The sequence below is a fragment of the Chanodichthys erythropterus genome, chromosome 21 (genome assembly GCF_024489055.1).
Source record: "Chanodichthys erythropterus isolate Z2021 chromosome 21, ASM2448905v1, whole genome shotgun sequence".
NCBI lineage: Eukaryota > Metazoa > Chordata > Actinopteri > Cypriniformes > Xenocyprididae > Chanodichthys > Chanodichthys erythropterus.
This window is the reverse complement of record NC_090241.1, coordinates 7363888-7382641: the sequence shown is the minus strand read 5'-3', so window position 1 is coordinate 7382641 and position 18754 is coordinate 7363888. Positions and strand designations below refer to the sequence as shown.

At 37.1% G+C, this 18754-nt stretch overlaps 1 protein-coding gene across 1 annotated transcript in view; it reads left to right on the top strand.

Annotated features, from left to right (window-relative positions):
- Positions 1 to 487: 487 nt before the first annotated feature.
- Positions 488 to 18754, top strand: part of abcc4 (ATP binding cassette subfamily C member 4 (PEL blood group)) — a 52055-nt gene continuing 33788 nt past the window's right edge. The window contains exons 1-8 of the mRNA XM_067372592.1: positions 488 to 704; positions 1985 to 2095; positions 7198 to 7318; positions 10211 to 10435; positions 10819 to 10908; positions 14597 to 14760; positions 16041 to 16166; positions 18346 to 18595. Of these exons, the coding sequence (XP_067228693.1) occupies positions 619 to 704; positions 1985 to 2095; positions 7198 to 7318; positions 10211 to 10435; positions 10819 to 10908; positions 14597 to 14760; positions 16041 to 16166; positions 18346 to 18595 (1173 nt within the window). The 5' untranslated portion in view covers positions 488 to 618. The remainder of the gene's footprint in view (positions 705 to 1984; positions 2096 to 7197; positions 7319 to 10210; positions 10436 to 10818; positions 10909 to 14596; positions 14761 to 16040; positions 16167 to 18345; positions 18596 to 18754) is intronic.

Genomic DNA, 18754 nt, shown 5'->3' with positions numbered 1-18754 from the left:
AAAAGAAAAATAAACATAAAGTTGTATCCTTCACCAATTCCACCTAACAACAATTTTTCTGCGGTTTCACCCTGAGTTCGTTTAATCTTGATCTCAAATTCGATCCAAATCTAGAAAACTACTACTACGGTAAAGGTTTGAGTTATAAATATTAATTACATGACGTTCGCCCAGTTGGTCTGATTGGTTGCAAAGTCGAATATAGTAAATAAGTGGGCTGTTGAGCGGCGAGAACATGAATATTAATTAGGTCACTTGAAGCGACACTCAGTGAGGGTTACCAAGCAACGTATGTATTCTGTAATCATTATTCATGAGATAGGTCTTCACCATAGTAGGATTTGTAATCTTGTAAGTAGGCTTGATCAGTGTGTGTGGAATATGTAAAACGCCTTGCCTATTAGTCCTCGGAGAGCCAATCAGAGTGACTCAGCTGCTCGGTCAGAGGCGGGGCTTACTCAGCGCTCACACTCACAGTAGGAAATGAACGGTTTACCTCAGCCTGTAGTTACCGACATGTGCGTGATAGAAAGTTACACAACAGTTTATAAGGTTAATGTCTCGCTCTGATAACAGGTTATGCGTGGAGTGGCAGTGTCCGGCTGAACTTCAGGGAGGATGGCGGTCGATATGGAGCCAATAAACAAAGATGCGAAAAGCAACCCTTCCGCAACGGCTAATCTCTTCTCACAGATATTTTTCTGGTAAGTGTTTACGAATCTAGACTGGAGAAAGAGGGTGGCAGATGATCAGTTTCAGGCTATTTTGTGTTTTCTCCCGTGAAGTTAAAAGCCTTCACCAATGAATTTAAGCGTTGTGGTGTTTGTTACTTTATGTGTACGTTACATTGTCTAAAACTAAAGACATTATTAGTTCAACCTTATTTATTAAAGCTGGTACTGTTCAGCAACCACTTCCAAAGATTTTTTTATTTTATTTTTTTTGTTCTTCTTCTTCTTCAGTATTCACATTTATATCTTTAATGTGTCGGCAATGCCATATTATGATAAATGAGAGCCCATGATGATAACAAAATTATTAGGAATATACGTTAACCTTTGTATTCATGTTAGTTCAAAGCATTTCTGAAAACGTGTATAATTACTTTATACCAAAAAAATAATTAATGAGTAACATTTTAAGTGGTCAAAATTAAACTTTTCTTTTACAATATGTAAACTTTTCTTCATTTTAAGAATGTGAGTGTACACAGCTACACTTTGATTAAATTTTCAAATGCACACATGTATGAGTCATTAATATATTAGATAATATTAGATATTTTTGAAATGGGAATCATTTTTATTTCACAGGGCAGAAATTTAGCTGCTTGTTGCTTACACCACACTGACATTGAATTGTTGGATAAAAGTTTTTCAAATAATATTTCAAAGCAGATTTTCTTCACTGCTATTTTTTTAAGGAAAGAAATAATAAAAGACAATTTTATATATATATATATATATATATATATATATATATATATATATATATATATATATATATAAAAGAACCATTACACAATACAGTAGGCATTTTTGACATTAATCAGAAAATATTTAGAACTGACTTTTAATTTAGAAATTAAAAGCAGGTTTAAGTATCTGTAAGAGTCACGTTTTAATATATAATGTTATTCTGTGTTATTTTAATGTAATACATCTGGAAAAATGTCATGTCATGGACCCATATGCTTAGAGTATTTTTTTGTTTGTTTGTTTGTTTGTTTGTTTTCAAACGCTTCACTCTCAGAAACACTCTTTGCTGACACAGGAGAGCATCTGTTACTGTCATTTTAAAATGATTGTGTACCTGCATCATGTATGTTGGTTTTGTTTAATTACTGCTTTCACTGTCATGAGACATGTGGTTTGTACACTTTAGGCCACTGCCATCACTCATCAATAATTTAGCATCGTTTGCCACACACCTTTTAAAGCATTCTGTTTACCAAATCCTTTTTTCTCTTCTCAATTGACATCAGCTGGCTGAACCCTCTTTTCCGTATCGGATCTAAGAGAAGACTTGAAGAAGATGACATGTTTAAAGTGCTTCCAGAGGACGGGTCCAAGAGACTTGGGGAGGAACTGCAGAGGTGAGAAAGCTGCTGGGAATAAACCGATTAAACAACAGGCTGTTCCCATACAAACCCTCAGAAGACTTATCGTGAAATATGAGAACAGGGGGTGGTGCGGGTCCTATTAGGTGTTGGGAAGGTGATGCTCCCAACTGTTTGTGCATTGAGTGCATTATGCAATGTTGAGTCCTAGTGAAAAGTCATTCACAAATTAATTATACTGAAATGAAAGGATGAGTTTAGGCTGGTTTAGTATTCCTAGAAGGAGTTGTGGATGGACACATGGGACCTGAGGCAGTTGATCCTGGTGGTGTGGCTCAGCGGATTAAGATCTGTCTTGGTAACCCTGGAAACTGTAGGTTCAAAATTCACAAGGGGACAGATTGCTCCAGAAGTACTGTCACTGTAGGTAAAATGTGCTGTAAGTTGTCGTGGTTATTTGGCCAGGTGAAAACCATGTCAGATGACAGAGAAAAGCAATAGAACACACATTTTCTCATGCCACATGATTTGTTGATCATTCATGTTTGTAGCACAAATGGTGTGGGACAAGTTATGCATCAAAATGTAGTATTTATGGCTAGGCTATATTATGCTCTGTTACAAGACTTGATTTTGTTTTTGGGGTCTACTAGAACAGGTTTTCATGCATGAATGTTCAAAAAACACCTTCATTTTCACATATTTTACATTGTTGCAGCACCTCTCTTCCCAGTCTGTCAGTAACGCTCTGGAGTACATTTCCCAAAAGCATTGTTAGCCAACTATGGTCGCAAGCTCCGTTGAACTGAATTGGTAACGACCGAACTTGCGACCATAGTTGGCTTCGTGAAATGCATCCCGGTTTATTTCCTGTCTCTATGAAGCCCCTCCTTCTGAAAAGCGCAATGTTTTGTGATTGGTCGGCTGGACCAGTGTGTTGTTTCAGAAATGTCCTGACCCTTACCATAACCACAAGTTTTAACATACTATTATCTAACGCAATCCAACTAGCCATCGCCCTGCCTTTATTTTGCATACGCCTTGGTGGGAATTATTTAAATGAGGGATATTGTAACCTGGAAGAAAACGTAAGACTACAATCGAGTAGGGGTGGTGGAAAAAATCGATTATTGATTAATCGCGAGTATGTTATGGACGAGTATGAATCGATTATTAAATTTTCAAAAATCGATTTTTTTATTTATTTATTTTATTTTTTTTTTGCATTATTTTATTTTGTAAAAAATGTTATACCGGGAGTTGAACGTCACGAACGCGCCCAGTTCCAGTTAGCAAGCGCGTGTAACGGCAGCCAGAGCAGGTGTGTCAAATGGAAGAACCAGGAACGAGCAACCAACCGATCCACCCAGCCAGGGGCGGACTGGCCATCTGTGTGATCTGGAGAATCACAGAACGGCCGGTACTCCAGGACGGCCGGCGGGCCGGCCCACCACCCACCGCCACGCACGCAGTCATCATCTGTTTTTTCCCCCCACTAATCTGTTTCACACTCCAGTACTGTAGGGGGCAGCAATGCACCTTTAAGTTGGATGCCAGCTGCACTGGCCGTGGCCGCCAAGTAAGCAGCAAAGACGTTAGATCAGTGGTCTCAAACTGCCGGCCCGCAACTGATCTCAAAAATAAAACATAATCCGGCCCGCTAAATTATTCTTATTCTTATTCTCTAGTTGCTACCTGTCTGATATGCAAAGAAAAAGTCGCCGTTCTAAGGGGCATTCACATATCGCGTCCGCGCCGCATTCTCCTTTCCAATGCGCTTTCGCTCCAGTGGCGTCTGTCGTTGCTATGCAACCATGAGCCGCGCTCTCAATCGCTTCTATTATGAGCGCGCCTGCCTAAATTACAGTAAAAGCACTCGACTTTAAGTCACAAGCGCCGATTTAAACCACCGAAACTTTTTCTTTACCTTGACATGTTTCGACTGCAACCTGCAGTCTTCCTCCACCTGAACACATTGTCTTTCTAGAAGAAAATTGTCCAATTTCTACAGTATGTTGGTTCTGATCTACTTCCTAAAGGAAATAAGCCTTTCATTTATTTGTTATTGTTTAGTTCAACTTGATGAGTCACAACACAATGTGATGTATTCATTTCTGTGTTCTACAGAACATAAGCTACATACAAATAATTCTGAAGTTATAACTACAAGACACAGAAAGTGCTTTGAGTTGTTGTTACTCAATGAAAGAGTTAAGTAATTCAGTAGCTGACTTTTTTTTTAATACTGCAATCACTTTGTAGTGTATTTTCGTTTACTGTTCTGAAATGGAAAATCAATAATCGCTAATCGAGAATCGTTAATAATCGAAAATCGACTGTAATCGAATCGGGACTTCAATAATCGTAATCGAATCGAATCGGGAAATCAGACAGATTAACCACCCCTACAATCGAGGTGTTTCAGAGGGTTCAGAAACAGTGCTGATTGATAAATACAATAACTCCCTTTGGAGTGACTTTGTGTTTTGTAAAATAGCAGACCTTTTTCATGCTTAATACACTCTAAAGAAATTTGAAAATGTGAAAAAGCATAATAGCTCCTCTTTAAGAAACACAGATAATCTGTGGAGCCACAACAGAAGGGCACATAATTTGGAAGGTTCTACTGTTGCTATTACAGGACAGAACTCTTGGCAGAGGGTACAGAGAGCAGGATGTCAAGTTAACTGTCTGTCTGGTATTCCTGCTCACTTTCTTTGATAGTTTTCAGGAAGCTACTCTGAAACTAAAGCTACAGGCCACTCATAATGTATAGTATTTTAGCAGAAGTTTAGCTACTCTTTTGAAAAAGAAGCTACAACTGCAAACAGATAATAAAAAGTTGTTAACTACATTAAAGGGTTAGTTCACCCAAAAAATCAAAATTTGAAGTTCTTTTTGGAAAACTGGGATGCCATGTCATCCGGACTAAAGAGGACAAGGACAACCCAAGTTGTTATCAGCACTCATCACATCAGCAGCTTACACATCTGGAAAGGCACCATTAATGCTGAAAGGTATATCCAAGTTCTAGAACAATATATGCTCCCATCCAGACATTGTCTCTTTCAGGGAAGACCTTGCATTTTCCAACATGACAATGCCAGACCACATACTGCATCAATTACAACATCATGGCTGCGTAGAAGGAGGATCCCGATACTGAAATGGCCAGATCTTTCACCCATAGAAAACATTTGGCGCATCATAACGAGGAAGATGCGACAAAGAAGACCTAAGACAGTTGAGCAACTAGAAGCCTGTATTAGACAAGAATGGGACAACATTCCTATTCCTAAACTTGAGCAACTTGTCTCCGCAGTCCCCAGACCTTTGCAGACTGTTATAAAAAGAAGAGGGGATGCCACACAGTGGTAAACATGGCCTTGTCCTAACTTTTTTGAGATGTGTTGATGCCATGAAATTTAAAATCAACTTATTTTTCCCTTAAAATGATACATTTTCCCAGTTTAAACATTTGATATTTCATCTATGTATCTATGTACAGTGTTCCAACTTTTTTTGGGGTTTGTATTATTTTGTAAAATAATTGTAATATTCTTTTTATGTATTACTGCAAAAAAAGTGCAAAATGCTGCACAGGCATCACTTTTATCTAACAGTTGTTTAATGTTTCTGAGTTGACTGTGCATCTTATTTGACTGCCTGAAACTTGAAGTCTACATAAAATCAGACATTACTCTAACTTAAATACATGGTCCTTGTTTTATTGCGATCAATTCACAAGTCTTTCTAACCTTAATTCAAATAAAACTGGTCCACCTCTGAAAAATCGTTCCTTTTTTGCTTTTATGAAATGCAGCCTTTTGGATAATGTTTAGATAAACATTAGGGAGTAATCCGTTTAAAACTCATAACATTACATTTGTGCATTTGGCTGACACTTAAACTTAAATTTGGACTAAACCGCTCAATTCATATGGATTAGTTTTACAAAGTTTTTGAAACGTCAAAGTGGTACTAACCCATTAACTAACCCATTAAACTGCATTCAAGATAAACATTTTTATCAGTTCATGTATTGCCTGGGAGTCAAACCCATGACTGGTTTGCTTACGTTCTGATATCGAATGGCCCCTTTTCACCATCCAGTAAATTAAATTCCCTATGACGTATCCAGTGTCAAGTTTTATCTTATCACTTTTATTGCTCATTGAATATCCTGTTTCATTCAAAAATATGTCACATTAGTAAAATGGGTTGCGTAAAATGGGTTACTTCGGTATATATGGATATTTGTTACTGCGCAATTGAAGATTCCATGGTGGTTATTTGTTCTTTTAGTCTTGATTTTACTGATTATTCACAGACACGGCACATAACACACACTGTAACATAAAGATCACTGCTCTCTTAAGTATAATTAGTCTATCATGTTAGTGAGGTTTTATTTCTTCACCTTGAGGTTTTATTACATAAGAACAGATAAGCAGATAAATGATTTGCTGACCCTTTATACAGCAGAGAAAACCACTGATAATCAGCAGTCTCCCACAAAGTTCTCATATAATCTCATTCTCCAGCCGTGAAGGCATGAAAATGAATGACAATGAACACAATCCTGTCTTTCATTAAAAAGCACCTCCACACACAGTGTTTCTCTAGCCTCTAAACGTACACTTTAAAATGGATCATTGCTGGTTCGTTTAGCACAGAGCTCTGGGCTTTGACACTAATTAGTGAAGCTTTTACTGCGATCAGCAGCATGAAGAGTGGCGGGGCCTAGGCGTAAACACAAATGTTCTGCCTTGAAGTAAACTGTTATTTGCAAAAGTAAAATTTACTGCCGGACGTTGCTGCTGGAAAACATCAACTGAAGAGTCTAAGCAGCTGTTTTGAAAATGCGCTCTAGTAGTTTTCCTGATCTGGCTAGAAATGGACCTTGTTTGGTCTGCATTTTTCCTGTGTAATAAAGAATCAAGATTTTTAGTGACGACAATTTTTTCATAGTGAAATCATTTTGTGTGCGTTGAAGTAATTATACCATTATGTTGTATGTGAGATTACACAATGTAGGTAATAAAGGGGAATTATAATTCACAGATTGTTTTATGATGTCCTCTCTCAGCCTTTTTAATTTAGCCTTATTCTTTGTTTTCTTTTTCTGACACTCATAGCTACTGGGACCAAGAAGTGGAGAAAGCAACCAAAGAACTCAAGAAACCAAAACTTACCAAAGCCATTATCAGGTGCTACTGGAAATCTTATGCAGTACTGGGAGTCTTCACTCTTATAGAGGTACGATCTAATCTGAGACTTTGCATAATTTTTTTTTTTTTTGTAAATGGTACACAAAGTAAAGGCAGTAAATCCCCCCTCTAATTAACTGCAAGCCTGGTGTATATTCAAACTACATTTAGTTTAATTTTTAAACCAACTCCACTGGCTGTCAAATGACACAGCACATCTTATAAATTCTGTTGATGATTCACCGTCTTGATGCGAGTCACCTGAAGTGCATCACACAGAAGTCAGTTTTAAGAGTGTTTATAGCCAATGTTCCCTTAAATTTTTTTTCTTGCTGAGCAGAACTTTTCTGTTGAGCGCACATTTTGGCCACCTAAAAACAAAAACATACTTTATATCAGACCTGTACAATGAACGTAAACACACACAAAAAAAATGTAAAAACACTTTAATGTGCCGTTTCTATTTTATTTGGCCCTTGATGTAACTTAGTGATATATTAAATAATGTTTGAAAATAAGCAGTTCAGTCACTAAATTAAGCACATTTTAGGTTACTTGAGATTTTTTCACATTGCTGTATATGTACCAGACTTTACTGAGAAATTCTATTAAAAAATAATTTCTGTCCTCCTGTAGGACAGTTCAGTTCTTTTATAATAATATAATTGAGCAGTTACAAAGATGGTTTGGGACAACCATAATGTGTTTTTGTACAGTCAATTATTAGCAACAGACAGTGTTAAACCATCAAAATTACAAATTATTGCTTATGAATTTCCCAGATTTTACATACCAGGAGGTTAAGATTTTTTTGTGGCAAGGAGCCCTAAACAATCCCCTTGTGAGATCAATTTTTTTATTAGGCTTACATTATAATATAATCAAATATAATATAATATTTAAGCATTTAAACTGATATACAGTATTATATCAGTTTAAATGCTTCCATTTGTTTTCATATATTATAAAGTGAAAACAAACTGAAGCATTTAAAAAGATCTGATAGCTAAATATTTTTAAGAAAAGTGAACATGTTAACTCTTTTATAGTTATCTAAACATCCCTGAAACCCACACCACCACCACACACAATAATCTATTTAAACTGAGGTATATCACTGATGTATTTTGAGTTTGCAAGCTACACTTGTGGTGGGTGTGTGATTGTAAATGTCTGTTCAGTTTTGTTAGCATTCTGTGCCCATCATCCGTTATTTTCAACACTTTTCATTAAAACATGACGTTTTATTTCACATTTCTTTTTGTTTCGCGTTGCCTCTCGTATTGAGGTATTTAGTCCGCAAACATGACAGTATTCTTACCGCTCAGGGCCATCCAGCTCACACTAGCTCAATCGTTCTCTTTCTATGAAACCTGTAAACCGCATTCACCGGTTCTAACTCTATAGTGACAATAACTCCATAGCGGTTGTCCAGAGCACTGCAATTATTTCTCATTTAAACTACTACTATCAAATGGATTTTCATGATTTTCATGTCTGTTCTCTGCGCGGCAATAATTTTTTCTGCACGGTCACGGCTTCAGAAGTGCGCGGCCACGCACGCGCGCAGCTTAGAGGGAACATTGTTTATAGCACATCCACGAGACCTGAGAGAAGGGTGGTCGATATCCACTGTTCCGGGGGTTTTGGAACCAATTGGAAAGTGCATGTAAAGGTGAATCGTTCACCAAAAAATGAAAAAGTTGTCATAATTTAGTCTATTGTCCCTCTAGGTAACTCCTAGAATTTTGGTTGCACTTTATTTGACAGTACATTGACTTATAGTGTATTTACAAAAGAAAGTACTGAGTAATATAAAGTAAATACTATAATATAAATATAAATAACTATAATAATAAATAAATAATATTTGTTAAGGTTAAGTTTATGGTTGGTTTCAGGGTAAGTACCTACCTAGCTATTAAGTACATAGTACATATAGGGCCCTATTAAGTGTGGGCGATACCCGTAGAAATTTGTTTACCGGTAGAGATTTTGGAAAATTGTCTCTGTTGTGGTTATGCTCATGTGGCGTTTCCGTGCTGCGGTGTCATGAAAGTGTATAATTTGCATGCATTTTTAAGCATTGTGGTTTAAAAACAAGTGCTTTTTAAACCGTTGAAGTGCAAAATGCAGTACCCAGTGAGTACTGAATTGAGTTCTTTTTGGTGCCTTATGGCCCTTTCACACAGGACGTGGAATGCGCTGCGCTTGCTGCTAGGTTCAACGCAGCCCTTCAGATACAAAGCGATTTGTGCTATGCTGGCCAGAGCAAAGTAGGCAGAGGTTTCAAAACTTTTAGCGGCATTTCTATGCGTCTAGTCATTTGATTGTTCCACCTTTCGGTCAGCAGCAAAATGTGTATGTCCCATGCTAAGAAGCGAACGATAGCACTAGCCCTGCCAGTAAGAAGAAAGATGGCAGCTCTTGACGATGTCTGTCATGTCTCCATGAAACGGCTTTTCTCCAGAACGCAAACTTGTATTGCATAGCTCTGGAAATTCCGACACACACCGTACTAGCTGTTCATCCATTTTGCTTTCCACGTTTGTTTGGATGCCCCGTCTCTATTGGTCGCACAGGTAATCGTCAAAGAACGCAGTGGCAAAAGTTTAGAACTTTGACCGCGGCGTGTGCAAGCTCGCCAATGGTGCGCTCCACTGCGCGTGCGCTTTGGTCGACCGTCCTGGTGCAGCGCAAGCCATTGAAATAAATGGGTTTCATAGTGCAGCGCATCGCATTCCACGTCCTGTGTGAAAGCCCCATTATTGTGCTTGAATGCGAACAGTCAAATACTGTACACACACACTCATGTATCAAAATATAAAATATATCAGAATATTTTTTGAGGGGGGATTTCATAGGGCCTTATACATACAAGTAGAACAGGACAATTGTTTTTATATTATTATTATCGGATGTCTTCTCTTCCCCATTATAGGAGGTGATTAAGGTGATCCAACCAGTGTTTTTAGGACAACTCATTCGGTATTTTGAGAGCTATGACCCCGATAACATGGCAGCTTTGTACAAAGCTTATGGATATGCAGCAGGCGTCTCTCTCTCCACTCTGGGTCTGGCATTACTCCACCACCTCTACTTTTACCACGTCCAAAGAGCTGGAATGAAAATCCGCATTGCAATGTGCCACATGATCTACAAGAAGGTAAGATTTTCTTATAATAAAATCAAATAAAAACCTTCAAAAAAAAAAAAAAAAAAAAAGAAAAGGTGCCAAGTTACAGTGTTGGTATCAAATAGTAGTACCAGGATTTTTAATAAATAGAATATTTGTATACCATGTCTGGATTCTAAAGTTCTTTAAAGAATGGACCAAAAAATTCCTCTGTACTTTTATTTTGTGAGTGTACCACATCTCTTTTTTTTAAATAATATGTCTATAGATGTAAGCGATACGAATTATTTATTTAATTATTATTATTAATAATAATATTGTTATTTTATTTTTATTTATTTTTTTGGCTTGGCTGAGGGTTATTGCTTATCACAATTTGTCCCACAAACCTCTGCAATTGTTTCTTCTTGTAGGCGCTGTGCCTTAGTGCCACAGCTATGGGCCAAACCACCACAGGGCAGATTGTTAACCTTTTGTCGAATGACGTCAACAAGTTTGATGAGGTAGGAAATTTCCATAACTTCTTTGTCTTCCACTTTAGGGTTATGGTCACAGGTTGTCCATTTCCTGTTTTTGAAGCAGGCCTTTTTCAGTGTTTTTTTTTTTTTTTTTTTTTTAAAGAATTAGACATGGCACTTGTTTGGTCAGGGAATTGTTTTGTGTATTTAATTTTCCAGTTAAAACAGCCAAAGGCAGCACGAGTGATTTACTGTAAAGGGCTTGTGTTACCGGGTAACAGGTTGGCTAGCGTTCAGAGAGCGTGTTAGGAGAGGTCGCAAATAGTTTGTCTTAACCTTTTGTGCATTTACGGCCGGACTTCAGATTATTAGGAAATTAAAATGATTAGTTAAACAGTTTTAAACTGTAGTCATTCATAAAGTGGACTTTCCCTCAGATGAGTTAGTGTCACTCTCAACACATATGTTGGCTTTGTGGCATGAAACATTACTTTAGAGATCTAATGCAGCTCCATAAACATACACACGTTGACATCATTTTAAACCATGTACATTCTATCGGAGCAGTTATGTCTAATCCAAATAGGAATGTCATTGTTTTAAATCGGTCCTTTGAGGCTTTTCTCCTGCATTTACCAGCAGACATCAGAGGGGTTCTATTAAGAATTACAGGAAGTTCTGTTTTTGTTCAGGCCATGTTACCCAAAATTAGAACTTTGAAGTTCAAGTTCCTTTTGTGGATTCTGAAATAATCTCTTGGGCTGTTTGAAATATAATACTACAAATGCAGTACACCATATCCCAAGTACTACACTAAATTTTTCTCACATGAACTACGTGCAAACATCATGGTTGTATTGGGATAGAATTGTTCCTTTATTCCAAATAAATAGATTATGACAATCCACAAAAATGTAAAGATAGGTGGGAGTCACCCATTTGTGGTTCTGTCTGCACAAATGTTTGCGGCGAACCACAAATGCACAGAAAGCCATCCACAAATATACAGGAAGAAATTCACAAATTAATGCTAGAGTTGTTTGTGACAACATATTTGTGTATGTTTTTTAATTTGCAAATCTCATTTTATTTATTTGTGAATGTAATTCATTTTTGTGAAACTCCTAACATATATTTGTGGATCTCATTCGATTTGTTTGTGAAAATGTTTATTTTTTGTGAATCTTTTTACATTTATTTGTGGATCATAATCTATTTATTTGGAATAAAGGAGCAAAACCAACCCCATATGGTTGTGTGCCACTATTTAAAAGCTTAAATAAATGAACACTGATGCATTTTATTATGGCATCCAGAATTTTGTTTTTACTTTTATTCAGCAAGGTTGCATTAAATAGATCAAAAATGACAGTACATTTTAAAATTTAAAATGTTACAAAAGATTTCTATTTAAAAATATGCTGTATTTTTACTTTCCAGTCATTTATTCATAAAATTATCCCAAAAAAAAATGCATCACTGTTTCCACAAATAATATTTATATTGCTTATTAAAGGTGCCCTAGAATAAAAAATTGAATTTATCTTGGCATAGTTAAATAACAAGAGTTCAGTACATGGAAAAGACATACGCTGAGTTTCAAACTCCATTGTTTACTCCTTCTTATATAAGTCTCATTTGTTTAAGGGTGCTTTCACACCTGCCTCATTTAGTTCGGTTGAATCGTACCAGAGTTCGTTTGCCCCTTTGGTGCGGTTCGTTTGGGCAGGTGGGAAAGCAGCAATCGCACTCGGGTGCGCACCAAAAGCGGACCAAACAAGCGTACCGAGACCTGCTTGAAGAGGTGGTCTCGGTACGCTTTCAAACGAACTCTGGAGCGGTTTGCTTGAGATGTGAAAGCAATCGACCCAGTTAACGGACCAACGAACCAAATTATATCATTTTCATAACGGAAAATATGATATAAAAATCAGTAATGTCTGATTCTGTGAGTGAGCACATTATTTACAATATCTGAAAGCCAACGATCGCCTCTGGTGTGTAATTACACTTCTCCGTGCGAGAATGCTGTCCCGACGAAGTCTCAATTCCCGCTCTGCTTCATTATAAAAAATTCAAATGGTCTCTCTCGACAAACACACGGACAACAGGTCGCCTACCAGACAGCGCTGGGAAATCCAGAGATGGAGAGAGAGAAAGAGCGCGGGTTTGAATTTGCCGCAGCGAATTAACTGCGTGAGAGACGGCTACATTTATAAAGTGTTTGTGTGTGTCTCGACAGTTACAAATAAAGCCACAATAAGCTCATGGAGCTAGCTTGTCAATCATTATTTTGATGGATGACGCAGCGAAAACTCTGACCAATAAGAGGACAGTTGTACTCGCATGTGACTTGCCTGAATGCATTTTGGTACGCTTTGAAATGTTGCCATGTGAAAGCGAACCGAACCAAGAAGAAAATGCAACATTGTAACAAATGTAGTCCCTGTTTCGGAACAAAACAAGCGATCCATAGGTGTGAAAACACCCTAAAAGACCTCCGAAGAATAGGCGAATCTCAACATAAAACTGACTGTTACGTAACAGTCAGGGTGTACGCCCCCAATATTTGCAAATGCCAGCCCATGATCGAGGCATTACATAAGGGCAGTTAGTATTACACAAGGGCAGAACGTCTGGATGTGCACAGCTGAATCATCAGACTAGGTAAGCAAGCAAGGAAAACAGCGAAAAATGGCAGATGGAGCAATAATAACTGACATGATCCATGATAACATGATATTTTTAGTGATATTTGTAAACTGTCTTTCTAAATGTTTCGTTAGCATGTTGCTAATGTATTGTTAAATGTGGTTAAAGTTACCATCGTTTCTTACTGTATTCATGGAGACAAGAGCCGTCGTTATTTTCATTTTTAAACACTTTCAGTCTGTATAATTCATAAACACAACTTCATTCTTTATGAATCTCTCCAACAGTGTAGTGTTAGCCAGTTAGCCACAGAGCATAGCCTCAAACTCATTCAATATCAAATGTAAACACCCAAATAAATACAATACTCACATAATCCGACGCATGCATTCAGCATGCATGACGAACACTTTGTAAAGATCCATTTTGAGGGTTATATTAGCTGTGTAAACTTTGTTTAGGCACTGTTTAAGGCAAGTGCGAGCTCTGGGGGCGGAGAGCGCGCGATTTAAAGGGGCCACAACCTGAAATAGGCACGTTTCTAATTATGCCCCAAAATAGGCAGTTAAAAAAAATTAATTAAAAACATCTATGGGGTATTTTGAGCTGAAACTTCACAGACACATTCAGGGGACACCTTAGACTTATATTACATCTTCAAAAAAAAAAGGTTCTAGGGCACCATTAATATATTAAGCAACACAACAGTTTTCAACATTGATACTGTAATAATAAGAAAAGTTTCTTGAGCATCAAATCGGCAAATTAGAATGATTTCTGAAGGATCATGTGACACTGAAGACTGGAGTAATGATGCTGAAAATGTAGCTTTGCATCACAGGAATAAATTACATTTTAAAAAACATTAATATTTAAATACAAAGCAGTTATTTTAAATTGTAATAAATTCACAATATTTATGTTTTATTGTATTTTTGATTCAAATAAATGCAGCCTTTGTGCTTTTTTTATATATAATATATATTAATTATTATTAATGATTATTTAATTTTTTTCTTTGTCTCTTTTTGATAACGAAGTAGTATGGTTTAATGCTGTTTTGTTTACATCTGTTTTCCAGGTGACTATTTTTCTGCACTTCCTGTGGGTGGGGCCTCTTCAAGCTGCAGCTGTTATTGGTCTGCTGTGGCAAGAGATCGGACCATCATGCCTTGCAGGCATGGCAGTTTTGGTCTTTCTTATGCCACTTCAGACCATGTTTGGGAAACTGTTTTCCAAGTACAGGTACAATCTCAGGATTACTCTTGACAGGGATTTTTTAAATTGGATCAGAAAAAAGGAATCCTGTGAATGTGAAAGGTTTAATCACAGTCACAAGATGCTCCTCGTGTCATGGTGAATAGTCTCAAGTAGGCTTCAGAAAACATGTAAAACACATTTATCTCTTAACCTCTGCAAACAAAACTTGGCCCTTTTAATTGTTAATAATACTTTCAGTCATTTTTGTTTTTCAAAAATCAGTTCTGATTAAATAATTAACAAATGTTTGCTGCTGAAGATGGTGTATTTTTCTGTTTCTAGTAGTAATTCTATCAATAATGAGATGTTAATCATCATCTCCAATCAAGTAATTTATAAAACATTATTGTGGTCAGTCTTACAGTAAGTTACCACAGTACTCAAACACAATGGATCATAGTCACACATGTGACCACATCCTCTTTCCTTCTGGGGTTATGCACTCTTTCTGTCCAAGGTCTGACTTCGGGTTTGAAATCCATATGATTCAAGTTAGAGGAACCTTTCTGTCACATAAGACTATTTTAAAGAAAACATTCCTCTAAAAAACATGCTTCTTTAAAGGAAAAATAATACATACATAATAGTTTTAAATTCAAATACTTTAAATATTAAGTTTAAATATTTCAGAATTTCTTAATTTTTTTACTTGGACTTTATAGTGAACTCCCTCTATAATAATTAAGTGTTAAATCAGAAAAATTTATTTTGCCTTTCAAAGTTCCCTAAAGTAAACAATGCCCCCAATTCTCCTGTCATTACCATCACTTCAAACATTCAAACAACTTTTATTTTTCATAAAAAGATTAATATAATAAAGGCCAATGACAGAACAGATGACTGATAGTATGAAAATCGAAAAATGTATTTTCACATCATGATCTGAGACCTTAATTTGGTGTCATTGCTTAATCATTATTTCTTTGAACATTTTAATTGTTAATTGGCTGCTAGCCAACTTCTTTTAGCAAGTCCAAAACTTATCCAACTGTTTTTTTTTCTTTTGTTAAAAAAAAAAAAGTTATTACCAGCACACTTTATTACCATCGCACACAATATCAAAAATCCATTTCTAAGTTGATTAAAGGCCATGGTCAGATCCAATTCTAGGGCATGTAATATGTTTTAACAAAGATGAAACCTTGTTTTAAGAAGTTACATTTTTTTTGCTCCTAATTGCAGGATCACTCTTATGTTTTATAATATATCCCAAAAATGTTCTCCCTCTCTCTCACTCACTCTCTGTATGTTCCTCTCTCTCACAGGAGTAAGACCGCAGCCTTGACTGACAATAGGATACGTACTATGAATGAGGTGGTATCTGGTATACGTATAATTAAGATGTATGCCTGGGAGAAGCCATTCGCAGCACTGGTTAATGATGTACGAAGGTAAATTATATACTGCAGGCTTATTTAGTCTTATTATACTGCTATGGCTCTGACATAGGTCAGCAGAATTCTTCACTGAGGACAAGCACATTGTCAAAGATTTTACTTTTGACTTAGTCTTAAAATGACTGTATTTTACAGATCTGTAAATCTTAGGTCACTCAAGGGAGTGATAGAACATGCCTCTGCCATTAAAGTGGATTTGATATTATCAGGTGGCTGTATATAAACGGTTATAAAACTGACTATGGAAAAGAATGCGCAGCATTTACTGTCAATGCCATAACATCACATGACTAGAACCGGTTGTGTTTACATTATTTTGTTGTATGTTTCAGGAACTAGGGTGAATGCCAGCCAGCATGTCAAAACATAATGTTTATCATATTTTGAAGCCATGAAATCTCAGTTCACAGGGTTTCCGCGGGGTCTTAAAAAGTCTTAAAAAGTCTAAAATTCTGAACTTTAAATTTAAGGCCTTAAAAAGTCTTAAAAACGGCCAGATTTTCATCCAAGGTCTTAAATTTCATTTAGTCAGGTCTTAAATTTTTTTTACCCATTTCCAGAAACGCTACCTGCTGAAAGTTATTACAAAGTAGCATAAAAGTAGCGAGTCGTAGTTCTTTCTGGGGTATATTGGTGTTGGTATACGCGGTGATAAAACTACAAATCCCGTGATAAATGCAATACCTGCCCGCGAAATACGTCTGCGTCTCCTCAGAGTTTGTTAAAGTTCGGCTACGTGTGGAAAATGGGAGTGTACATTCAACGAGACATGGCTAGATCACAGCGATTTCTGCTGTTGGTTACAAGCGGTACCCAGCTCCAGGTACGAGGCTCACTGCAAACTTTGAAGAAAAAAAAAAATCAGTTAGAGAGTCTGGGTGTGAAGCGGTGTAAAGGCGCTGGAGTCACACGACAGAGCGGAGAAACACAAACTAGCCGCAAAATCCCTTCAGCGGACTCGGCCAATTAGCCTCACCACTGCCGTCGTACTCCTCAATGCCTGGTCCCTCCGGTCTCCAGCGCAATATCATCACACCTCCGTCGAACAACCTTCGGGGTACTTTTGGAGCGACTGACACATCGGAAGCCGAGGTGATTTGTATACTAACGTACACACGCGGTGACTAAACAAACACCACTCATTTAATAGCAACAGTGAGATTAGCGATCTCTTTCAAGGGATGTTCCCTGATTCAGTAATCGTGAAGCCGTTCTCTTGCGGGCCCAACAAGATCGCTTATGGCGAGATTCGGATTGGGGGAGTTTATAAAGAGGGAATTGATTCGTACTCTTACCGGGCCGTATGTCGTAAAGTTCAATGAAAGCTAAAATCAGACCACCAGGACCATTGTTCTGGAACAATGGAATTGTTAAGTCGAGGTACCTGGGCTCACAGTTTATGGGACAGTGCGGGACACACACATACACATACACACATACATATATCAGATAATCCATGTTAGATAGATACTCTAATTATCCCGAGGTAAGTATCTATCTATCTATCTAAAATGGATTATCTGGTGTGTGTGTGTGTGTGTGTGTGTGTGCTACATTGGTTGTTACATGGGTTGGAGTAGCCTGTTCAATCTTTATTAGGCTATTAATATGCTGTTTTGTAATGTAAATAAATATGAGATGAAATCTATTCTATTTGAGGGCAAGTTTGTTTTAGCCTATTTTCATTTTGGGCCTAAGGTTTTGGGCATTTGGCACACTGATGTGTGTGGAAGGTTACTAATGTGATTGCTTTATCTGTAAATTAAATTAATGCTTTTTCAATGACTGAATTCATTGAAATAAAGTGATTTTTTTTTTCAGAATTTCTTTGATTTGAATATTTTTTGGTAATGCGTCGTGTAGGTCTTAAATTTCAATCTTTATGGTCTTAAAATGTCTTAAAAAGGTCTTAAATTTGACTTACTGAAACCTGCATAAACCCTGGTTCAGCTTTAAACTTGCAGTGCCACAAACAGTGCATCTTTTAATCTTATCTGTGGTTCTGCATGTAATCTGTCTTTTTAACTGTGAAAAGACAGAATGAACATTTATTGTACAAATCGACCTTGTAAAGTACTATGCAGTGTCATCCAGCTCTAGGACGTAATATATTTGTGATTTCTTAGGCATGAATAGATAATGCTCTTATTTTTTTTTTTTTTTTTTCTTGTAGGAAGGAGATCTCAAAAATCATGAGTAGCTCTTACCTCCGTGGGCTGAATATGGCCGCATTCTTTACGGCAAATAAAATCATCCTGTTTGTGACCTTCACCGTGTACGTGCTAGTGGGCAACACCATCTCTGCCAGTCGTGTGTTCGTGGCCGTGTCGCTGTACGGTGCCGTCCGCCTCACCGTTACTCTGTTCTTCCCTTCCGCAATCGAGAAAGTATCTGAGACTGCCATCAGCATCCGGAGGATCAAGGTACCACCTCCATCATTAGAAAAACTAATCTCAATGAAGTTTATGGAAAACCTAAAGTTGTGTCTGGGAAAGCCATGGAAATTATTACAGTCTTGAAAGAAAAACTAGAGCATACTGCATGGAATATGTTTAACATCTCTTTTATGACTCTATTATTTT